The 23,847-nt window shown below is 44.1% G+C and overlaps 1 protein-coding gene across 1 annotated transcript in view; it reads right to left on the reverse strand.

Annotated features, from left to right (window-relative positions):
* The window catches only part of LOC139009254 (protein unc-79 homolog), a 224,255-nt gene that overhangs the window by 2,234 nt on the left and 198,174 nt on the right, over positions 1-23,847 (reverse strand). The window contains 6 exon segments of the mRNA XM_070413424.1: positions 527-568; positions 11,216-11,293; positions 13,066-13,263; positions 14,600-14,786; positions 15,744-15,919; positions 18,399-18,488. Of these exon segments, the coding sequence (XP_070269525.1) occupies positions 527-568; positions 11,216-11,293; positions 13,066-13,263; positions 14,600-14,786; positions 15,744-15,919; positions 18,399-18,488 (771 nt within the window).

Raw genomic sequence — 23,847 nt, forward strand, 5'->3', positions numbered from 1 at the left:
CGGGAAATACGCTCCGTCAGGGCTGCCCCTTCCTGGCTGTCGGCCCTGTCCAAGCCACTCCTCCTTCTGGTCCTGCGTTTCCTCTTGTGTAAAATGAGGGGGTGGGACAGGTTCCTTCTAGCTCAGTTCTGTCCTTCATTCAATGCTATTCTTTCTTAATAGAATTCTTCCCATCACAGAATGACAATTTCAGCGACCAGGAAATGGCACTGGGCACGCCTGGGACCAGACCCCACGGGGACCCTCTGAAGGCAGAGCAGCCTTTCAGCCTGCATTCCAGTCAGTCACTGAGCCGCACCCAGACTCTGGGATCCCCCTGCCCCCACCCTCATCAATAGAGGCTCCCGCTGCCACCTGGGATGCAGGCCTTTCATCTGGCCCACAGGGGCTCCTGCGCTAAGGGCCCCCAGGGACCAGGAGCAGGTAGAATTCATCTTTCTCCACGGTGAGTGGAGCGCGAACGAGCCCTCAGAATATTAGGACGTTCTCTGGAGGGAATGGAGCCTTGTCTGCAGGGGTGACTTACCTTGATATTTGACTGAATCATTGGCAACCACATAGGTATCAGCTGTGTGGAGAAACACAGAAGCCTCGTTATGACTGTTCCCCCTTCTCCCACATAAGCTTCGACAACTCGAGGGACAGCAGGGCACACTGAATTCCTTTCACATCACAAAGGATGTGGACTCCTGCTGCGGAGTACCCCTTATCAAAAAAGCGTCTTTCTGCCCAGCCGGCGTGGCTCAGTAGCTGAGCATTGACCCATGAACAAGGAGGTCACAGTTCGATTCCCGGTCAGGGCACATGCCCAGGTGGTGGACTTGATCCCCAGTGGGGGGAGTGCAGGAGGCAGCTGATCGATAATGTTTCTCTCTCATCAATGTTTCTCCCTCTCTCTCCCTCTCCCCTCCTCTCTCTGAAATCAATAAAAAACATATTTTTAAACATTTCAGCCATCCATTATTTGTTTTTTAAAAAGCAAGCGTCTCTCTGTGGCCAAACCCTGCTGAGCTGGTGGCGTTTGGAGGCGCCCCCTGAGCGCCCCTTGAGCGCCTGAAACACACACTTCAGAGCAAATGACTGACTGTCTCTTGAAAGCCATCAAGCACGGGAAATTAAATGTGTATTTACTCAATCAAATCCTCACTTTCCTGAAATAGAGTTTCCTCCATGGATCTTTAGAATTGAGTCTGAGCAGCATGGCGACTCTATCTGTCCATAGTCATTAAGAAAACATCACTGGGAAGCGGTCGGAATGTTTCGGTGATAGAAAAAGACAAGGCCTGAAGTGGCCTGGTGTGATGTGGAAGGTGAGACCCAGGGATTGAGTCAGGCCAGGGCTCGAGAGGGTGGGTGCCCAGGCCGGCGGGCGGAGAGGAGGCCCTGCGAGCGCAGGCGGCTGGGTGCCCGGCCCCTCTGCTGCCTCTGACTCGCCCTTCCCAGGAGGCCCAGGTGCCCGGGCTGAGTGCCTCCCGCAGGGGCTCTGCCGTCAGCTCTGCTCTCTCGGCCACGTTTCAGCCCCTCGGGACAGAAGGGAACGTTCGTGGCCTGGCCAGTCCAGATGTCAGGGACAGGATGCAGCTTTTCTGGAAGTGTGCTCCGCAGAACTCAAGTTCAGTGGGATTTAAACCGGGAGGGGGGCTATGATCCCTAAGTTTGGGAATGCTGGGGTTTTTTATTTGTGTTAATATGCTTATATGCGTCTTCTCATTTCCCCCAATGTTACTTCCCACGGATCCAAGTGTGTCCCCTCAATTAGATGCTGTAATCCTTGCCCACTCAGCCTCCGATCTGGCCTTATCTGGAAACAGGGTCACTGCGGATGGAATTAGTTATGGTGAGGTCATTCTAGAGTAGGTGGGCTCCTAATCCACTCTGACCGGTGTCCTTATGCAAAGGGGAAATGTGGACACAGATGCGGGAGAACGCTGTGTGAGATGCAGGCGGAGCTCGACAAGCCACAAAACACCAAAGACCCCAGCAACCACCTGGAGCGCAGGGAGAGGCCCGCAACGAACCTCCCTGGCCTCAGAAGGAACCGCCCTGCTGATGCCTGATTGCCTCCTTCCAGCCTCCAGAACGGTGAGGCACACATTTCCGTCATTTACGCCACCCATGTCATCCCTTACAGCAGCCCTGGCAAAGCAATACAAGCGCACCCCAGGAAGCAAAGCCCGGGCGGAGTGTGCAGGGAGGGGTGGAGGCAGGAGGGCCAACGTGATGCTGAAGGTGTGGTTCTCAAGAGAGGGCCACGAGAAACTAGCTTAGAAAAGCAGAGGCCAGGCCTCGCCTCGTCGCCCACGGAGGACCTGGGAAGCCATATGAGGAGATTGGATCTTATTCCAAATTCAATACAACTTCTGAAGAGGGCGCCCCATTCTCCAGGAGCAGACTGTGCTCCAGAAAGGCGCTGTGGCCGCAGTCTGCAGACGAGGGTGCGCGCGGGCATGGAGGCGGGAGGCAGGGGCCCGGGGTGGAGGCGGCCTCCACGGTCCAGGTCAGACCAGGGATGGCTTCTGGGATGGAGACGGATGCTGCCTGCGGAGATCCCCTGTGAGGGTCTAGGACTAGTTTGCTCTTTGGAGCAGGAAAAAGGCAAAGAGGAAGCTGAGGTCTCTAGCCTTGGCAAACGGGAGGACGGCGATGCGTTGAACACAGTGAGAACCAGGGAGAGAGGCTTGGGGGTGGGGGGCAGGGTATAAATGACCTTTCTCTTCACTTGCGTGGCCATAGACTGCCGGTCTCATTTAATTCATCAAAACATTCAAAACATAATAGTAAACTGGGTGAAGTAATAAATTCCATTTCTCTCTGAGCTTCTGTTCTCAGGGCTAACTGGCTGCTGTTTGGCTTTCAACATGCTACTGATGTGTACAACTTGCTAATTTGACTTCCAGTGATGTTGCAGCAGTGAATATTCAGTTTCTAACATAAATATTGTGTTTAGAAATGGAGCTGGTGTGTCCCGAAAGATGTAATTGGACTAAAATGCAACGTATCAGGAAGTGACACCCTCTCCCAAACTCCCCCTGCCACCAACACTCATAACAAACTGTAGGATTACACACGTTGGTGCCAGAAACGATTGTGTGCTCTGACAGTCTTAACTGGAAAAAAATAAACAAGGAAAACCGCTTCCTCCTGGCGTCTGTACAGCAAGAACCAAACCCTGCGGTCCTCATGTCCACAGACATTTATTGACTCTTGGCCTATCTGATATGGCAGCAGGCCCATGTGCCTCTTGATATTCGGGAAATACTTGAACTAGCCTCTTGTTAAGAATCCTGAGGGACCAGGGAGGGTAGGAGCCAGGGAGTGCTGAGTACTCAGACCCTGGGGGACACTTCTCCCAGTGCTGTCTCTGTTTGAGGCAATCCAGGGGAATAGTGAGGTTGGTTTTAGAAGGGGGTTTTAATTATTTCCCCATTGAGGTAACATGTGGCCGTAAGATTCTAAAGTATACCTACAGCCTGGCTGGTTTGGCTCAGAGGATAGAGCATCGGCCTGCGGACTGAAGGGTCCCAGGTTCGATTCCAGTCAAGGGCACGTGCCAGGGTTGCGGGCTCGGTCCTCAGTGTGGGGCATGCAGAAGGCAGCCAATTAATGATTCTCTCTCATCATTGATGTTTCTATCTATTTCTTCCTCTCCCTTCCTCTCTGAAATCAATAAAAATTTATATATATATATAAAGTATACCTACAGGGACCTTTGGGTTTGTGATTTATAAGTCACATGACTAAAGACTTCAGGTTAAATCTCATTATTAGTGAGAGTGTTATATAACCCAGCAGTCATCCTATTTCAGGAATGCTAATTTGACTTATTGAATAGCATTCATTTCAGTTTCCTTTTGCTAGTGGCTCCTACAAAGCTGTCAGTAAGAATTAGATGTAATTTATTTTAGGCTCTGTAATGTTATAATAAAGTTGGGTGTTTTTTTTTTTCTTCCCCAGAAGCAATATCTGGAAAACTAAAGGACAGTTGAAAAAAAGGTTGCTTTTCATCATAATGAAAGTGATTTCTTTTCTCTTATCTCAGTTTATGCTACGGGATAAATTGAAGACGCCCTGCTTGGTTGAGTGTATTCATTTCACTCCATGCTTTTCCCAGGCCTCAAAATTAAAATTAGTTGTGAGACGCTCTCGTTCAATAAAGATGGAGTAACAAAGACCAGATTCACCCTCCTGCCTGAAACAAGTGAAATCCAGGTGGAGTGTATGAAACACGGTTCTCCAACACTGAACACCAGCCATGCTGGGCAGTGATGACTGAGGGAGGGGAAACCAACAAGATGAGCAAGGCCAGCCCTGCCCCCGGCCTAGCGAGTCCTCAGGCAGCTGCGCAGGGAGGAGAGCCCGCGGTCTCCCTAAGTTGAAGGGATGGAGCCAGAAGTCCAGGGAGGCCCTACAAACTCGAGCCACAGTGGAGAGGAGAGAGCTGCGCAGAGAGAGGCAATGGACTCTGAGGGTCTGTAAGATCTTCAGTCTTCAGCTGAATACTGACCATGTGCCAAAACCACTCAAGACTAATCAGGGACAGAAGCTACTCGGGGTTATACAAAAACCACCCAAAAATATTAGATGCAAAAACCCCTGCTGACCACATAGGACCAGCAAACTTGTGTTTCCACTAATTAGAGTAGAAAAGTCTCGTAAACCATAGGACATCAAGTAGAGTACTCAGGGTGCTACCTGAGTAGTGAAAAATGTTAACCCTAGACAAAAATGCTGCTCTGATCCCACCTAACCCAGTCTCAAAAGGATAAAACTGTTTCTAAGTAATTCAACTATGTCATAGAATATAGGTCAAGAATAATGTTAAGAATGCAAAAATATCCAGCACCCAAGAAAGTCAAATTCAAAACGTCAAGAATTCATTAAAAAATTACCAAGCGTGCAAAGAAGCAAGAAAATGTGAGCCATAATGAGAAGAAAAGTCAAACAATTAGAAAAGACCCCAAAATGACACATAACAATTAGTAGACAAGGACATTAAAACAGTTATTATAGCCGAATTTAATACAGTCAAGAAGATAAAGGAAATATTGAGTATGTCGAGTAGAGGCACAGAAGAGTTAAAGAAACATGCTGATACTTCACTAAATATAATGAAAACTATTCGTTCACAGATCTAAGAAGCGCAACAAATGCAAGCACAAGAAACATGAGAAAAACCACACTGAAGTGTTTCATCATCAAATGGTTTAACAACAGTGGTAAAGAGAAAAATCTTAAAGGCAGCCAAAGAAAAAAAGACATATTATAGGCAGAAGGAGAAAAGTTAAGAATGATACAGATGTCTTGTCAGAAACAATGTAAGAAAGAAGATAGTGGAGAAAGAAGCGACATCTTTAAAATATGAGGAATTCAAACCAAGAATTCAAAGCCTAGCAAAAATGTCTTTCAAAATGAAGGCAAAGTAATGACCCTCAGACACACAAAAGCTCAGGAATCCAACCAGGAGACCTGCACAAGAACTAGTAAAGGAAGTCATCTGGGCAGAAGGAAGATGAAAGTTTAGCTCTTATAAGGAATGAAGAATGCTGGAAATTGCAAATAGAAACATGACAATAATAGCAAATATATTTTTAATTATTTTTTGAGAGAGAGAGAGAGAGAGAGAGAGAGAGAAGGAAAACACTGACCAATGGCCTCCTGTAGGTGCCCAGACGAGGAATTGAATCCACAATCTAGATCTGTGCCCTGACTGGGAATCGAATCAGCAATGTTTTGGTATACAGGACGACACTCCAACCAACTGAGCCAGGGCTATCAATAAATATTTTTTAAAATGTTAATCTCTTTAAGAGATGACTGTTTTTTAAGTTTAATAATAATGTATGGTTTGGTGTATAACACATGTAGAAGTAAAATTTATGACAAAGCCAGGAGATAGGAAATGAAAGTATGACATTGTACATTCTTATAGTATACATAAAGTGGTATCGTACTTGAATGTAGATTGTGATAAGTTAAAAATGTATATAATAAACTCCACTAAACCAGCTAACTAACACGGTAACTAAAAAACAGACTTGGATCAAAAATGAAACCCTAAGGGAAATTAGAAAGCATTTTGGACTGAATGGAAATAAGAAGATATCAAAATCTGGAGGAATACAGCTCAAGCAGTACTTAGGAAATTTAGAGCACTAAAAACTGATGGTTGAAAAAAAGAGGCTCTCCAATTAATGATTTCAACTTCCATCTTAAGAAACTAGGGGGGCAAAAGAGGGAATTATATCCAAATTTTAATCATTAAAAATTCAATCCAGAAGAAATCAGAAAAAGACAGATTAAGGGACAAAGAACAAATGGGAAGTACAGAAAATAAATAGCAAGATGTTAGATTTAAGCCCAGCAAGATCACAAAACACATACAATTATTAAAAAACCCCAATTAAAAGAAAGAGATTGTCAGATTAGATTTTTTTTAACTCCAACACCCAACTCTACACTGCCTATGAGAAGTACACTTTAAACATAAAGATACAAAGATGTTAAAGGTAAAAGGATGGAAAAAGATATACCATCTTATAAATATCAAGGTAGCTTTCAGATCAAGAATATTATTGAGGCTGAAGAGAGCCATTTCATAATTTCAGTTCATGAAGACATCACAATCAGAAACATTTATGCACCTAAAATAGTATCATAATACATGAACCAAAAATTGGTAGATCTGAAAAGATAAGGAACTCCATAATTACTGCAACATTTCAACACTCCTTTCTCAGTGGTTGACAGAGTAACTAAACCGAAGGAAAGAGATGGAAGGCTTGAACAGCACCATCAATACGGTTGAACCAACTAAAATAGAAAACGACACCCAACAACAGCAGAAGACATTTTCTAGTGCACACAGAGCATGTACCAAGAGAGACAATATTCTGGGTCATGAAAAAGTCTCAATAAATTTAAAATACTTTGAATTATAAAAAGTATGCTGTCTAACCACAAAGAAATTAAATTAAAAGTCCATAACAAAAAAATCTCTGGAAAATCCCCAAATATTTGGAAACTAAATAATATACTTCTAAATAACCAATGGGTTTAGGGAAAGTTAGAAAGTATTTAGAACTGAATGAAAATAAGAACACGCCGAAACCGGTTTGGCTCAGTGGATAGAGCGTCAGCCTGCGGACTGAGAGGTCCCAGGTTCGATTCCGGTCAAGGGCATGTACCTGGGTTGCGGGCACATCCCCAGTGGGAGATGTGCAGGAGGCAGCTGGTCGATGTTTCTCTCTCATCGATGTTTCTAACTCTCTATCTCTCTCCCTTCCTCTCTGTAAAAAATCAATAAAATATATTAAAAAAAAAAAAAAAAGAAAATAAGAACACAATATACTAAATTTGGGGATGCAGCTAAACCAGTGCTTAGAGGAAAATTTATAGCACTAATCACTTATATTAGAAGAAAGGTCTCAAATCAGTGAGCTCCACTTCCACTTTAAGAAACTGGGAGAAAAAGAAAAAAGATAAGTGTAAAGTAATCAGAAGAAAGAAAATAATAAATCATTAAAACAGAAAAAAAAGAGAGAAAATCAATAAAAATAAAATAAAAGTTGATTACTGTGATGTGTGTTTTTTTAAATCAAAAGCTCACTAAAATTGATAAACCTCTTTTCAGATTGAACAACAACAACAAAAATAGAGAAGTCACCAATCACCAATATCAGGAATTTAAAAAGTGGCATAATTACTAATGCTACAGATATTAAAAGTATAATAAGGAAATATTATGAACAACTTCACACAAATAAAATTGACTACTTTAAAGAAATGGACAAAGTCTTTGAAAGATAAATACTACCAAAAATCACTCAAGAATAAACAGTTAACTTAAATAGCCATGAAATTGTATATGTACTTTAAGACTTTCCTATAAGAAAATTCCAAGCCCAGGAAGTTCTACTGGTGAATTCTATTTAAGGAAAAAATAATATCATATATACACAAACCTTTTAGAAAACAGAAAAGGAAGGAATACTTCCCCAAGATGTGGAGGAACTGGGGTGTTCACACACTGCTAATGTGAATGTAACAAGGCACAACTACTTTAGAAAACAGTTTGTTAATAAACCTATCATATGGCCTAGATATTCCGCCTAGTTATTTGTCTAACATACATGAAAGCATGTATCTATACAAAGACTTATACCTGAATAGTCATTGCAGCTTTCTTTGTTAATAGTCACAAATTAGAAACAGTCTAGATACCCACTAACTAATGAATGAGTAAACAAACAGTGGTATTCCATATAATGTACCACTACTCAGAAACAAAAAGAAAGGACCCACTTATACATGCAACAACATGGATTAAGCTCAAGATAATTATTCTGAGTGAAAGAAAGCAGAATAAAATGAATATACTGTATGAACCCACTTATATAAAACTAGAGGCCCAGTGCACAAATTCATGTATATTGAAAAGAAATTCATTAGAAGAAATATGTTAATATTGCTATTCACCCTTTCTCTATAATAGAAGTGTCAACCAAATTCACGATCAATAATGACAGATGGAAACACACACGTGTGATTGGCACCAGCAAGAGCTTTATATCCTATACTAGAGGCACTCAGGGGGGTCCCTCAGCCTGGCCTGTGCCCTCTCGCAGTCTGGGACCCCTCGGGGGATGTCCACCTGCTGGCTTAGGCCCGCTCCCCGGGGGATCGGGCCTAACTTGGCAGTCAGACATCCCTCTGGCAGCCTGGCAGCCCTCGGGGGATGTCCACTTGCCAGCGGGGAGCAGACCTAAGCTGCAGTCGGACATCCTTAGTGCTGCTGAGGAGGCAGGAGAGGCTCCCGCCACCACTGCTGTGCTGGCAGCTGGCAGCCTGGCTTGTGGCTGAGCAGAGCTCCCCCTGTGGGAGCGCACTGACCACCAGGGGACAGCTCCTGCATTAAGTGTCTGCTCCGTGGTGGTCAGTGTGTGTCATAGTGACCAGTCATTCCTAGTTGTTCTGCTGTTAGGGTCAATTTGCATAGGATAATAAAAGGGTAATATGCAAATTGACCCCTCGGGAGTTTGACCAACCGGGAGTTCGACCGCTCACTATGATGTGCGCTGACCACCAGCAGCTGGCAGCTGGGGGAAGGAAGGCCCTGGCCAGCAGCCAGAAGGCCCGGATCAGCCCTGATCACCGGCCAGGCCTAGGGACCCTACCCATGCATGAATTTCGTGCCCAGTCCTCTAGTATATTGATAAACTTGCTTAAATAGACCTGCTTTCTGATTTAGCTAAACTTTTTCCAGCCTAGTGAAGCACCCCAAATTCTCTTTCAGGTAATTGTCAGCAACATAGCAGTAAATATCAACACAAAGCACATTATTATTGTAGATCATGCAGGGAGAAGAAAGAATAAAATATTTAACTGCAGCAGTGTTGACTATATTCTGCACAGTGAGAAAACCTGAAGTCATTTTCAAGGTCCACCATTTCTTACTTCTTTTCAGTTGGGTCAAATTTCTAAACTTTCTAAATCGCCGTTTTCCGGCTAATGAAAAGAAAATAGGATTCTAACGAGTCTCCTATCTACCTACTCCAGGATTTCTGTGAGGATCAAATGAGATGAGGCATGGGAAAATGCTTCACAGACATTTGGTTAAAGTGTAAAATGTTTGCACCTGGCTAAAAAGCAAGTCACATTCCTGGGCTGAAGAAACTGCAAGGAGGCTTGTCGCTAGGGAGAGGAAACCAGGTGTTGCTACGTGACATCATTACCCGGCGCCCACAGTGACCGTTTCCTGGCTGGGCTGGGCTGTGGGCCACATTTTGTGCCATGGGGTCTTGGCTGCGATTTGGTGGGCTGTCGCTCCAGGGTGGTGGTGGGGCCTGTGTCCCACTTGGGGGAAGCCGAGTGTTGCTTTGTCAGCGCCAGGTCCGCAGTGCCATTTCTTTGTAAATGGCCAGTGCGCATCATGCCAGCTCCTGCCTTGAGCGTCTGCCCCCTGGTGGTCAGTGCACATCATGGCGACCGGTCGGACGGTTGGAGGGACACTTAGCATATTAGCCTTTTCTATATATAGATTCTACAAAATGCAAACTAACCTAGACTGACAGAAAGCAGATCGGGAGTTACCTGGAGATGGGAAGGTGGCGTACAGGGAGTGGTGGAAGATAGAATTATAAATGGATAGGAGAAAACTTTAGGGAGTGATGAAGATGTTCATTATCTTGATGGTGGTAATGGTTTCGCAGGAATAATATATGTTAAGACTTATCAAACTGGATACCTTAAATATGTATATAAATTATACTTCAATAAAGCTGTGACAAATAAAATCAGGTGTGATCATCCATCCAAGTGTCCATCATAGAGTTTCTCTATAGAGTTGACTTTTGCTACTGACTATCATTCAAACCAGCTATGTTGCAGTGTTCTGATAACAGTCAAGTTTTCCCCCGGAAATGGGCTGCTTTTCTGTTGCATCATATGAGTTAACTTAACAAGTGTCCTTTATTAGAGAAGGGAGTCAACCAAGGAGCAAAATAGCAAGTTATAAGGTTCCAAACTGATGCACTCGGGGTTGGAGCGGGGGGGGAGGGCTGGGGGGGCTGATAATGGCTGAGATCATGGAATATTGAGGTTGGGAGTAAAAAAAGAAGTCCTACAAGAAGAGGAAAGACAAAGACTCGGTGAGACAAAGAGGTGGAATGATAGAAGGGAAAGGAAAAAGGGGAAATAAAAAGATAAAGTGAGAAACCAAGTTCTCCTTTACTTTTTTACCTTTTTATGGCACTGGTATGTTTCTAATGTCGTTGGATAGGTGACAAATGCTTAGATTACCTTCATATGCTGTCCAATGGTTTAGAATAGTAATATTGGAAATGAAATTAATTTATCTTAGAGAAAAATACCAGCTAACAAGTCAATCACAGACTATTTTCCTTGGTTTTCTGGCTATCTTGGCAACAGGTGAGGTGAGGGTCATTTTCAGATCAGCATTCCCAGTTAACATTTTAATTGCTTGTGTTGCATGCAATCATGGTCCAACATACTTAACCCAGTTAGAGCGGTTCACAGTGGTGGAGCAAGAGAAAAAAATAACATGAAAAGCATTTAGTGAAGCCTGAATCCTCCACCCCCAGCTCTGAGTGTTAAAATTAAATAATTTTTGTTTCCTCTTCAGAAGATACATTCAAATGAATCCATATGTGTTTTTAGCAGCAAGAGACAATCTATAAAAATCGTAAGATTTTCCTACCTTGACAAAAATTGTTGAATTGCATTCTTGCAATGCCTCCATTAGACTTATCACGTGGAGACACACCATTTCTACCATCTGAAACGAGAAACACAGAAATCAATTCCACTTCCAATAACACAGACAACCGTGCAGATAGCGCAGCACGGAGCCCCACCCTGTGCCCGAGACGTCCGTCTGCACAAGGACCGCAGGGGCCACAGGAGTGGTGCTCGTTCCCCTCCAAAGCCTCAACCAGAAACGGAATTTAAAAACTCCAGAGGTCTCCCAACCGCCAAGCCTTCATCCCTCTCGGGGCTGCCACGGGAATTCGGGTATTGATCTCGCTCATCTGCTCTGTGCTTCACACCAGAGGATCAATGGCTTCTGCTTCCTTCATTTCCAACCACAGAACTCTGGGCTTCGGCCCTTGCCCCGCCTTCCCCCTCCGTCCTTTCTCCAGTGCCGCATCTGGAGGGACTGTTTCCTGTCCGGCCTCTCTGTCCTTGAGCCTTTGTTCTCTGAGGGAAAGGCAGCCATGCTCACGACAGATCAGCACAGGAGCGGTGATATCCTTGAGGACAATCCCTAAGGCCGGGCTTTAAACACTCCAGGGGGTTCTACCAGACTGGCTTTCTCGCTTGGAAGAAATTTTCAGAATAAAATTAATTCAAATTCATTTATAACATTGTCACAAAATTCACTTGTGACATTTGGATATCAAAAGAGCTTTGAAGGAGAGGTAGTAATGGCACCAAAAAACGAATGACAATAGAAGGAAACTTTGAATCTCTGGTTGAAGTTAGAGGTCTCCATTTTATCTTCTGTAAAATAACAGAACAGAGGGCTTCATCTCCAAGTTCTTCAGTCCCAGGCACTATGATCCAATAGATGTAATTATCTCCACAGCAGTCAGAGCTGTCTGTGCACCTCAAATTCCACATAAATGTCCTTTCAACTGAACTAAACCATCTCTCCCCATTCAGAATTGTCTAATAACACCTGCTTCTCTAGAGAACATGGTTCACTAAAGGAAATATATAATCTCCTTTCTAATTAGAACTAAAAGAAAATATTTCTTAGACTAATTTTCATTCAAAAACCCTTTCTGGGGTGCCTTTTGTGGGTGGTGTGGTGTTGGGTTTCTGAGCCTGTCGGGTTCTTCCAGCCCTTGCACTTCCCAGATAGGAATTCAACCCACACCCAAGACACTGGCAGCTTCCCCAGCCCAGAATCCTCTCCCAAAGCCAGGAACCGAACCAAAGGACTCCCTTGTAAATTCCTTCTGTACACCCCCCAACCCGGACCCCATCCATGAGGACTAATCCACGCATGTTCAATGACGTGGCTCATGCTAACCAGATCCCAGATGTTTTCCAATAAGTTTGGAGCAGCCCCTCGCGTGGTGAGCCATCTACATTAAAGTGGAACTGGGTTTGGAGACTGGGGAGCTTAGGTCCTTGTGGATAATTCAAAAAGGTGGCTCTTTCCCGGTTTTGAGCCCTGAGTGGAATGGAATGAGCACGTGTGGGGACCTAATTTGCTAGGGTTGTTTTTTTTTTTAAATATGAATCCCCCTCGTAATTCTCGGAATGCATAGCACCGAAACAGCTCTCAAAGGCAGAATTTTCACCTACATTTCCTTTGGCACTAGGCAGAGAAAACAAAAATTGTGTGTACTCAACTGCCTTGTTAACTTTGTTTTTTATCACAATTCTTACTCGAGTCGAACACCCAGTTTACAAAGTAAAAATTCATGGATCCGTTTCTATAATTTTGCAGCTGAGATCTTTAAGGCGGCAGAGTGAGGACAGGGAGTGGTTTCCCCGTTTTGAGATTCCAGCCAAGAGGGAACTGCTCTGTGGACTCACCACTTTGTTGTGGGCCATCAGCTGGAGGATGCTGGGCGTCACTCTGCTCCAAAACTCCAGGGCCGTCAGGATCGCGGTGAAGCTGAATTCGTTCTGGTTTTGGACGTTCGTAGCTACCGCGCTCTGTTCGCAATAGACGGTCCAGAGCTGAGCAAAGATAAACGCGTGGAAGAGGGAACACATGTGCAGCACGGAGGTCTGAGGAGGAAGGAGAGGAAGAGCTGTTACCTCTCACGTGGGTGTGGGCGGGGCTGCTCCCGGGAGCCCTCCCCCTGCGGCTTTGGCCTTCCAGGGAGCAAGCTGTTCTTCACTCCGTCAGAGAAGACGCCTGAGTTTACAGAATAAACCTACCCACCCCCTTGCCCTTTAATAAAACTGACATTCCCATCCCTAAGCTACATTAGGAAGAATACTTGCTCTACCGTCTCAGGATGTTTCCTCATCTGCAACATGGGAATAACAGCACCGTCCTCAAAGAGTTGTGGTTAGGAGTACATGAGGCAATGGATATGAACACACTGCCCGGCACTTAATAATTACAGTCCTACTATTGGTAGTAGTAACCATAGCAGCAGTATTCCTACGGTGGTAAGCACTGATTGAGTGGGAACCTACAATAGCCCAGGCACTGTGCTAGACACTTTTCATAGATCACCTCCCTCATTCTCAAACCATCCCCTCGATGTCACGGAAGAAAAACCAGAGCTCAGAGAGGTTCTGTAACTTTTTCAAGGTCACAAAATTACAAAGTACCTAAGAATCAAACACCAATCTGGGTTGAAATATTAGAAACTGGCTGGCTTATTTCTCCTGCAGACATCCACCCGGTCATTGGGACGGGTGCTCTGTTTTGTTACAGAGTCAGCTGGTCCTGGCCCCAACCTACCGTGCCCTCCCAGAATTCGTCTGAGCTCTGTGAAGGGGCCTTGGCTCCTCAGAGCTAATTAGTACCAATGAGTCCAGTTTGCTTGTACTGGCTCAGGGCTGACGCCTGCCTTGCGTTTCCTTTATTCCCTGCAGCTCGTCATTTGTCTCTACAATTTACAAAGTTCCTCTGTGTAGGTGATTCTAATGTGTACTTTAGTCCCCAACTGCCTTCTTAGTTTCACTTTGTATCTCCCTCTATCCCTAGAGATTTGAGTTGAAAAGATAGTGCATGAAGAATTAGGTAGAGCATAAATCTTCCTCCACTTCATATCTGGTTCTAAAAACTGATCCCAGAATTTTTATTCTATTTCTAGCCTCTTATTCCTCTTCATTATTTTCAGACAGAAATGCCTAGGAAGCTGACTCTTGCTTGCCTCCATAATTTATCTTCATAAAAGTAAACCGAAAACTATTTAGGGGAAAGAAAAGATAGTCTGGGAATTTAAACAACTTAAAATAAGGCATTAGCACAAAGTCACTTTCCTAATATCCACAGGAGGGCCTGAGATAAGATGCATTTTCTTCTCAAAAAAACCGTAATTGGCTGATAAGGGTTTCCATTAGCAATTTCGATGCATATGGTCTTAATCTCGCAGGAATCACTTACCTTTGATTGCTCTGGGAATCCAATCAGGATGACAATAAGATGGTCCGCAATGTGGGAGCCTGCGTCCAGAGGAATGGGCAGGCAGGGGGAGGAGGTGTTCGGACACACGGCGTTGTGAGTGAGGGACCCCAGAAGCAGCCAGGACAGCAGACGGATGTGGGAGACACACTCGATGAATTCTTTCGGTCTGTTGAGAAGAAAGACGTGTTCAAGGTGATTTTATGTTCTGTTTCGTTGGGTGCTCACCAAATGCATACGGAGGGAAGGGATTAAAAGCGTGGTCTTGTAGGCAGTTACATAAAATAAAACACCAAGGTGACAGTGCCAACAAAATGGTGTATCTGGGTTTTTTTTTTGTTTCCCACTTTAATCCTAGATCTAAGCTTCCTGAGCAAAGAGCAGCCTTTGGTGACACGGGATTAAATAGCATTCTTCCACAGCCTATTGCCTTTCTGACTAGGGTCTCTTTCTAAATGCTTCCCTTTCCTCTCATTAGAAAGCTCGACATCCCCACTAGAGGGGAGGGAATAGAGAAGGTACCACACACAGCCACTGTTTCCCCGCTCACCAATTATTGTCTCCTGCCCTCCTCACCCCCATTCCAAACCTTGCCTCCAGCCAGGAAGTTCACCAGCCAAGTGGCAGGCTGGAGCCTGCTTGGAGTTCCCAAATAAACCACCCATGGGCGCCTCTCTTCCTAGCCTCCCTAGAGGTAGGATCAGGGGTCACACCTCCTTGCACTCTTATTTCATCTCTGCTGTAGGTCTTGTTCTGGCTACAATCTAAGCTCTTGGAACACAGAAGCTCTCTGAGTGCTCAGCAGATACCTGTGGGCTTATTTAATGAACTGAAATGAAGAGTTAAAGTGATAAAGCTCCAGTGTCCACCATCCCTCAGGGTGACTGAGGTCTTTGTGGAAGGCCAGTTCCTTTTACTGGAGCCATGCCATGAGGTACTCAAGCTCAGAAATGCTGCGGGGTCAGCCAGTAAGCACGCAGAGGGGTCTCAATTCCCGTCTTTCCAACCAAGCGTATTCCATCCCCTGAATCTTCAGTGCATCACTTGCTCTCACGAAGCCCAAGGAAGGAACTCAGGGTGCTTCCTGCCTCATGTACCCTCAGCGCTGGGATAATCAGGGTCTTACCCTTGTTGCATTGCCGAAGGGGGATGGTAGAGCCAAGGGAGATAGCGAATCACAGCTTTGTTATCTCTGTGGTTGCCCCGGGAGATTTCCATGGCTGCGATCTGAGCCAGCCCCACTTTGAGATGTCCACCAAAGGTATCTTCATGCAGAGGCTGGGAACATGCCTTCATGTGGTTCTACAAACCAAATGCTATTTTGTGACTTTGGCTGAGACATTCCAGGTCACTCATTAAAATGATCAGGTTGTCATTTCCACACCTTCTAGCACCACTCCCAAGCATACAACCCACTGAAACGTCAATGGCTTCCCACTGCTCTTAGGATAAAGAAAAAAAAATTCCTCTGCATAACCTGAAATGCCTGGAATGACCTAGCTACTGCAGAGCTCTGCATCTTACCTCTTCATCTTTGTGGTCCCACTACAGTGGTTCCCTCCTATTACTGGCCTTCACTCATGCTGTTCTTGCTGCCTAACATATTGTTCCAGTCTCTCTTCACCTAATTAACTAGTCATTGTTTGGATTTTAGCTTACATGTCACTTCCTCCAAGAAGCCTTCCCCGATTTCCTCCCTGGCTAGGCCATATCATCCTATTAGAAGCTCTTATGCCACTGTCTACCCCTTCTTCATGCAATTCTGAAAGTCACAATTTTACTTTAGTTTGTATAAAATTTTCATTAAACTTGGCCTCCACTACCAGACTATAAATTAAATTAGGGCAGCTAATGTATTTGTTTTTGTTCATTGTTGCATCCTAAATGCTTAGAATAGTGCTAGGTACAGTATAGATGCTTATTACATATTTTTTTAATTAATTCAGAAAAAATATCTTTGCTCAGTGTGGCTTACTGAGTGGAAAGGGTCCTGAACTGGAGTTGAGACCTAGGTTCTAGATCAGCCGTGGGCAAACTACGGCCCGCGGGCTAGATCCGGCCCGTTTGAAATGAATAAAACTAAAAAAAAAAAAAAAAAAAAAAGACCGTACCCTTTTATGTAATGATGTTTACTTTGAATTTATATTAGTTCACACAAACACTCCATCCATGCTTTTGTTCCGGCCCTCCGGTCCAGTTTAAGAACCCATTGTGGCCCTCGAGTCAAAAAGTTTGCCCACCCCTGTTCTAGACCCATTCATTCTGTCTCAGTCGCATGGCCTTAGATAAGCCACTTGCCACTTGACCTTCCTCATCTGTTTGCAAATACAAAGGGAAATCAGAGAGGTGGATTATGTCTGTAGTCCCCGACCTTTAGATCATCATGGATGCTTCTTATTCTTATTCTGAAAGTGGCTATATAAAATGAGCTAAAAATATTTAGGTAACAATCGTCCCCTCTTTTTTGTACACGGAAGCCAGTTAAGTGTAGGCAACCCGGTTCGGCAATCAGTAACCAGCGTGGGATCAAACACTAGGGGAGCTTCCTTGGAAATGGCTGGGTTTGGATAGCCTGAGAAATCATCACTTTAAAGTCTGATTCTACTTTCCAGTAGGATGTGCAGATCTATTGCTGTCCCAAGAAACACTTAGACCGTCTGAGCAGAGTCTGGCCACTCTGTTGGGTGATAAAGGGGCCATATTTTTAGCTGACGAGCTTCTGGCATGACTAGGTCCTGTTTATCAAAAAGGAATCATTTAGTGCCAGACTGCAGTCTGGCTGCTTGCTGGGCCATGGTTAGAGTCTCTTCTGCCCTCTGTCCAGGGCCTGCCTCAGATCGCTCGGACTATCAATCTTTCAGTGGACCCGTGGCAGGGAGGTTGACTTGCATCAGCAACTCACTGCACCCTGCACAACCAGCAGTAAGCTCAACAAAGTCCCTGGGAACTTGCCCATCTGCTAATTACAGTTTGTTCTATCCCTTGTCTTTAATTATTTTCTTGAAGAAGACAGGTTCAATGCAGATAAAAACCATAAATGGCTTACGTTTGCATAATGTGTTACAGTTTACAAGTCTCTTCATATGCATTATTTCACATTAAACCTTGTCACCATTAGCAAAGGTAGGTATCACTAGACTTGTTTTGCAAATGAGGAAACTCAGGCTCTAAGTCAGCGGTTCTCAACCTGTGGGTCGCGACCCCCTTGGCGGTCGGAACGACCCTTTCACAGGGGTCGCCTAAGACCATCCTGCATATCAGATATTTACATGACGATTCATAACAGTAGCAACATTACAGTTATGAAGTAGCAACGAAAATAATTTTATGGTTGGGTCACAACATGAGGAACTGTATTTAAAGGGCCAGAAGGTTGAGAACCACTGCTCTAAGTAGTTAAATGAGGCTACTTGGCATAGCGCAGTTCGAATGGTTTGGGGGTCACTACAGTCTTAGGTCAGCCCCAACTCCACCACATATCAGTAGAGTGATCTGGGCAAATTACTTCAGGCCTCGGTTTCTACAATTGTAAAATGGGGGTAACACCCCCACAGGGGCATCGTGAGAACTGAATAAACGGCCAAAGTAAAGCTATGCACATGGCCGATGCCACGTAAACATCCTTTCCTTTCTCCTTTCACTCTGTGCAGAGGCGGGGCTCAGTGCTTCAGCCTCCCAGACATGGGCTCACCCAGCGAACAGTGAATTCCCATCTGGTCTGCTTCAGTCTCTCAAACTGTTTTTGTTAACCTAAGAGACGGGCACGTGGAAGCGAGCTTACCTTCAGCTTGGTCAGCGTGTGCATGTCTGCCATGAAGTCCAGCACCTCGCTGATGGACTGCCGCACGCACTCCATGGCCGCCGTGCCACACTGAAACACAAGGACACGCTGGGCGTGCACTCGGAGTCACGCCTTCCCTTCTGCCCTGACTGCCCTGGCTGTCTCCCTCTGGTTTCACGCTGTTTGCTAATGAGCTGTTTCATTTTCTAGATTTCTGACTCACTCCATTACTCTCAGCACAGTCTGTGATTGTCTGCCCGGAGTTGGGACAAACATTGATCAAAGGTTTGTGGTGGAGAGCAAAGCAGCAGCCTATGGGAGACAGGGCGACTTGCCTTTGTCCACTGGGCGATCTCGCTGGTTTTGGGGGGATTGTGTTTCAAGCGGCTGGTATATGAAGATTTCACCTATGTAAAGCCATTAGCATCGGTCTTCAAGACAGGAGTCACACTAACACTACAGTCACGTTATCACTCTAGGGAGTCTTAGATGCTCATGAAATATGTGACACCAAATTCCATCAGCAGAATCTTGACTTTCCCTACTAAAAACAAAAGCATATAGCCCAGCCGGCGTGACTAAGTGGTTGAGCACCGACCTGTGAACTAGGAGGTCACGGTTTGATTGCTGATCAGGACACATGCCTGGGTTGTGGGCTCGGTCCCCAGTGGGGTGTGTGCAGGAGGCAGCCGATCAATGATTCTTTCTCATCATTGATGTTTCTCTCTCTCTCTCCCTCTCCTTTCCGCTCTGAAATCAATACAAACACTTTTTAAATTAATTAATTAATTAAAAACAAAACACAAAAGTATATAAACAAGTATTGTTTGCCGGAAGAGCCAGACTGTTTATATTCAAGTCAAGTCATTTATAACTCAACTCATACCTGGCAGGTACACTATTAAGTAGATAAGTGTATTACTGTTGTGTTCTTGCTAGGGATAAATAAATAAACAAGCAAAATGGTCATCTTCCCCAGACACCAGTAGCATGTTTGCAGGTTTTAGGAAAAGAAAGCATACTTGTGCTTCGGGTTAGTAAACGGCATGAGCCTGCTCTCTCAGGGCGAGGCAGTGAATTTAGGACGCTGAGCAGAGAAAAGGAAAATGCGCGGACAGGCTGCTACATCCAAGCTGCACGGGCGGACCCACAGGCTGGGTTCACGGTGGATCAAAATCAGGCCGTGTTTGAAGCCAGCCGCATACTGTGCCTAGGCCTTTCTCAGCTTTCCTTAGGAAAATCGGGAACATTATATATTGAACGCGCTCACGCAGTCAGAAATCATCTTCCCATATTCATGCACATCTGCCCGGCCCTGAACTGTATCACCGCCCCTCTCCTCTGGGATGTTACGCCTGCCAGTCCCGCTGACAGGATAACAGACAGGAGAATAAGGTCACTGGCAGTTCCGTCGGAGAGTTCTCCAAGCATTTTGTATGTGCTAAGGTTTTCTTCTTTTCATTTAAGTCAAGTGAAGGAATTATAAAAGGTTATTGTGCCCCTGCTTTTGGAATATTAATCCTTTAAGGCAAGAAAGGATTTCCCCCCGATTTATTCCGTTTTCTCTGACCTTTCACATGTCATGCAAACAGGAGCATACACTCTGCATGTCTTGAAAGGGATTTGTTTCTTTCACAGGCAATATTCTGTTCCTTTTCAAGTAAGCAAATGTCACAGAAAATAATGCCTAGGAGCGGTATTTAATATTTGTCTTTTAAGTTTAAATTGCAAAAAAAGGAAAATGAGGGCAAAGACTTTACTATTACTCAGTTACGTTTGCTCTAGAGACCAGCAACTACATCTAATAAAAGACTTAAAATACACTTTATAGTCAGGATCATCTTAGTGAGCTATGTACACTTATAAAATAAAGCATATAATTCTCACACACCCCTTTTTTTAAAATCTGCAAAACATCAGTATAACCTTAGGTGTGTTATTTAAAAAAAAAAACAACGCCACCAAAGAGTCACATTCCACTTGCTTTAGAAGGCCTATGTTTATTTCACTTGGAAAACTAATGATAAAGGTGTTGAAACATACTCTAACCCAAAAACATGAATTGAATCATATCCAACTCTTCCTTTAAACTTTTGTCTGATTTTAAAGTTACATTGCTTAAGTTGTAAAAGTAACATGTGCAATGTAGAAAAGTTGGAAAATACAAATTAGGAAAAAGGAAAAGAAAAATCACCATAACCCTAATTCTTGTCCTTTGCCTGTGAGGCAGCCACTGCGACTGCGTCCTTCCAAGTTCTTTCCCGTGCCTATGGCATACACACATACATGCAATATTGAGAAGGCCGGGGTTGTTTCCTAACCTGCTTTTATATTAAATCTATCATAAGCATTTTCCAGTGAATTAAATATTCTTTGAAAACTTAACTTGGTAGCCACATAATAGTGTATCTTGTAGATACACCTTGTTTTATTTAAACAAAACCCTAATGTTGGACATTCATTATATTGCCATATGTTTGCTATTTTAAATGCTGCTGTAATAAATACACTTGTATAAGTTCTTTAGGTGCACATATAAGTGTTTTCTTGAACATATTTACAGAAGTAAGCGGACAAGCTGTTCTTCAGAAGCCATCCGAGTACTTGGCTGTACCGTTTTTCACGACCAGCGGGAGCTTATAAGTTTGTTTAACTTCATCATCAATACCTTTCGTCATTAAGAAAAACCTGCTGATTTGCTAGCTGATTTTAACTTTTATATTTTTAATATACTGATATTTTATATTAATTTATAGTTCACTGATGGCTAGTGAGGGTAAAAGGTACATTTTGAATGACTTATTGGTCATTGGAAAGTGTTCTATTTGTGGCTCCTACAACTATTTTTGCTCTTTTGTTGTTATTGAAATGTGTGTCTTTTACTTGTGGATTTTAATAAACCTTTTATATATTAAGGGTATTATTTTTAAGCTATCACATAGGTAGCAAATACTGAGTTTTAAAGAACTAAACACTACGGAAACCAGTGAGTGTGCAACAGAGACTGGCTAGCTCCTCACAGAACCATTTCTCTTCTTCCCTAGGAAGAAACTAGACATTTCCCACCCTCCCCTGCAGTTAGGTGTGGCCATGTGACTGAGTTCTAGCCAGTGGAATCCGCGTAGAAGGAATGTACATTACATTTAGATCTGGCCCATGAAAACCTTCTGTGTGCCGTATTCCCTCCTCTCCTCCCAACCATCAGCTGATTGTGGAGGACTGCACACAATGGAAGGAACCTGATCCCTACGTGTTCACATGGAAGTCCTCCTCCCTCTACTAATCAAGAGACCCACTTTAACTTCACACGAACAAACAGAAACTTTGTGTGTTGCGTCACTGAGCATTGGCATGTTATCTCATAGCATTACCCTAATTACTAGAAAAAAACTCTTAAAAAAACATAGTCTAGTAATTAAACTCCCAGAAATCTATTATAAAAATATAGTCTAAAATATGGACAAAGATTTAAGCACAAAGATGTTTATCACATATTAGCTACAATTGCAGAATACTGAAAATAACTAAAATATCCAAACATAATTAATGTTTTTTAAATATTAGTTTTAATAGTTATTTTTTACTCAATACTTACTGCATGTTAGCACCATGCTAATATGCTTCACATGCATTATTTTATTCAATCCTCAACCTAGACCAGTGATGGCGAACCTTTTGAGCTTGGCATGTCAGCATTTTGAAAAACCCTAACTTAACTCTGATGCCGTATCACATTTAGAAATTTTTTGATATTTGCAACCATAGTAAAACAAAGACTTATATTTTTGATATTTGTTTTATATATTTAAATGCCATTTAACAAAGAAAAATCAACCAAAAGAATGAGTTCGCCATCACTGACCTACACATTGGGCCCTATTATATCCCAATTTACAGATAATACAAGTCAAAGACTCATAGGTCAACTGAATTTCCTCATCACATAGCTAGTAAATGGCAGACCTCATTCTCTGCTATGAATCTAGTCCCAACACTCTTTATCATTGTTCTATGGTACATTCACATGAGGTAATACTCTGCAGCCATTAAACTTTGGGGGAAATGCTTATGCCATTTGAACCAAACTGTGTTTAAACACACAGAAAAAGAGAAAGAAAATTCATTAAAATGTTAGCAGTAAAATTATCTGTTGAATGATTATTTTTTCCGCTCTCAAAATTTCTATCCATCAAAAAAATATAAACAGTAGTTTTAAAGAAATGATTAGTGTTAAGGGTAGAACTGGTATACTTATACATGTAAATTAATAAAACATTTTGGAAAGCAATATGAGAATATGTACCATTAATATATCCCTACTCTTTAATTAAGGAATGAGTCCCATGGATATAATTCAAAATAAAGGTGGAAAGTGGAAAGTATATAAATTTCCAACAATATGGGAATAAGCTAATTAGGATACTGAATAGATCAAAACATGGAAAAATAGTATAAAACAACAGAGTTTCTCATTTTAAGGCAGAGGAATTATAGGTGATCCTTTTTCTTTATTAAATTTTTTCTATTGGAAATTTAAATAATTGTTTTCAATAAACGATATCCCTAAAGTTTCTGAGTTTGTTCTAGTAAACTTGCTGGCTTCTCATTTTTTATATATATATAAAAAAGCCAGCATCTGTAACGACCAGAATGACCGATGACTGGTCTCTATGAAGCGCCACTGTGGCCAGTGAACTGGCCTGATCAGGGGGTGGGGTGGGCCAGCCAACCTCCTGCGGCCCCTCTCCCCAGCCGGCCCACCCCTGATTGGCCCACTCCACCACGATAGGCCCGCAGCCTCTCCCCCAGGCTGGCCCCACCCATGATCGCACTCCCCACCCCAAAAGGGGGTGGGGCCAGCTGTCCAACCTCCTGCAGCCCATTCCCCTGGCCATCTCTGACACCTATGTGCCCGAACCACACTGATTGGCCCGAAGCCCCTCCCCCTGGCCAGCCCCACCCCTGATCGCAACCCCACCCCAATAGGGGGCGGGCTGGCCAGCCAACCTTCTGCAGCCCCTCTCCCCAGCTGCCCCAGCTAACCTCCTGCAGCCCCTCACCCCTGGCCATCCCCACCCTCTATGTGCCCCCACCACCCTGATTGTCCCACAGCCCCTACCCCCAGCCACCCCACTCCTGATCACACCCCCTACCCCAATAGGGGGCGGGGCTGGCTGGCCAACTTGCAGCCCCTCCCCCTGGCTGGCCCCACCCCCGATGGGCCCCTACCACCCTGATTGGCCCACAGCCCCTCCCCCCACCCGGCCCCACCCCAGATTGGCCCCCCACCCCGATCAGAGGCAGGGCCGGCTGGCCAACCACCCATGGTCCCTCCCCCAGGCTACTGGCACCCGGTCAGCATCCCCCACCCTATTCGGGGGCGGGGCCCGCTGGCCAATCACCGGTGGCCCCTCTCCCCAGCTGGTTCAGCCCTGATGGGGCCCCGATC

The sequence above is a fragment of the Myotis yumanensis genome, unplaced genomic scaffold (assembly GCF_028538775.1).
Source record: "Myotis yumanensis isolate MYYU_CA2020_CCGP unplaced genomic scaffold, mMyoYum1.0.hap1 SCAF_1, whole genome shotgun sequence".
NCBI classification, from domain to species: Eukaryota; Metazoa; Chordata; class Mammalia; order Chiroptera; family Vespertilionidae; genus Myotis; species Myotis yumanensis.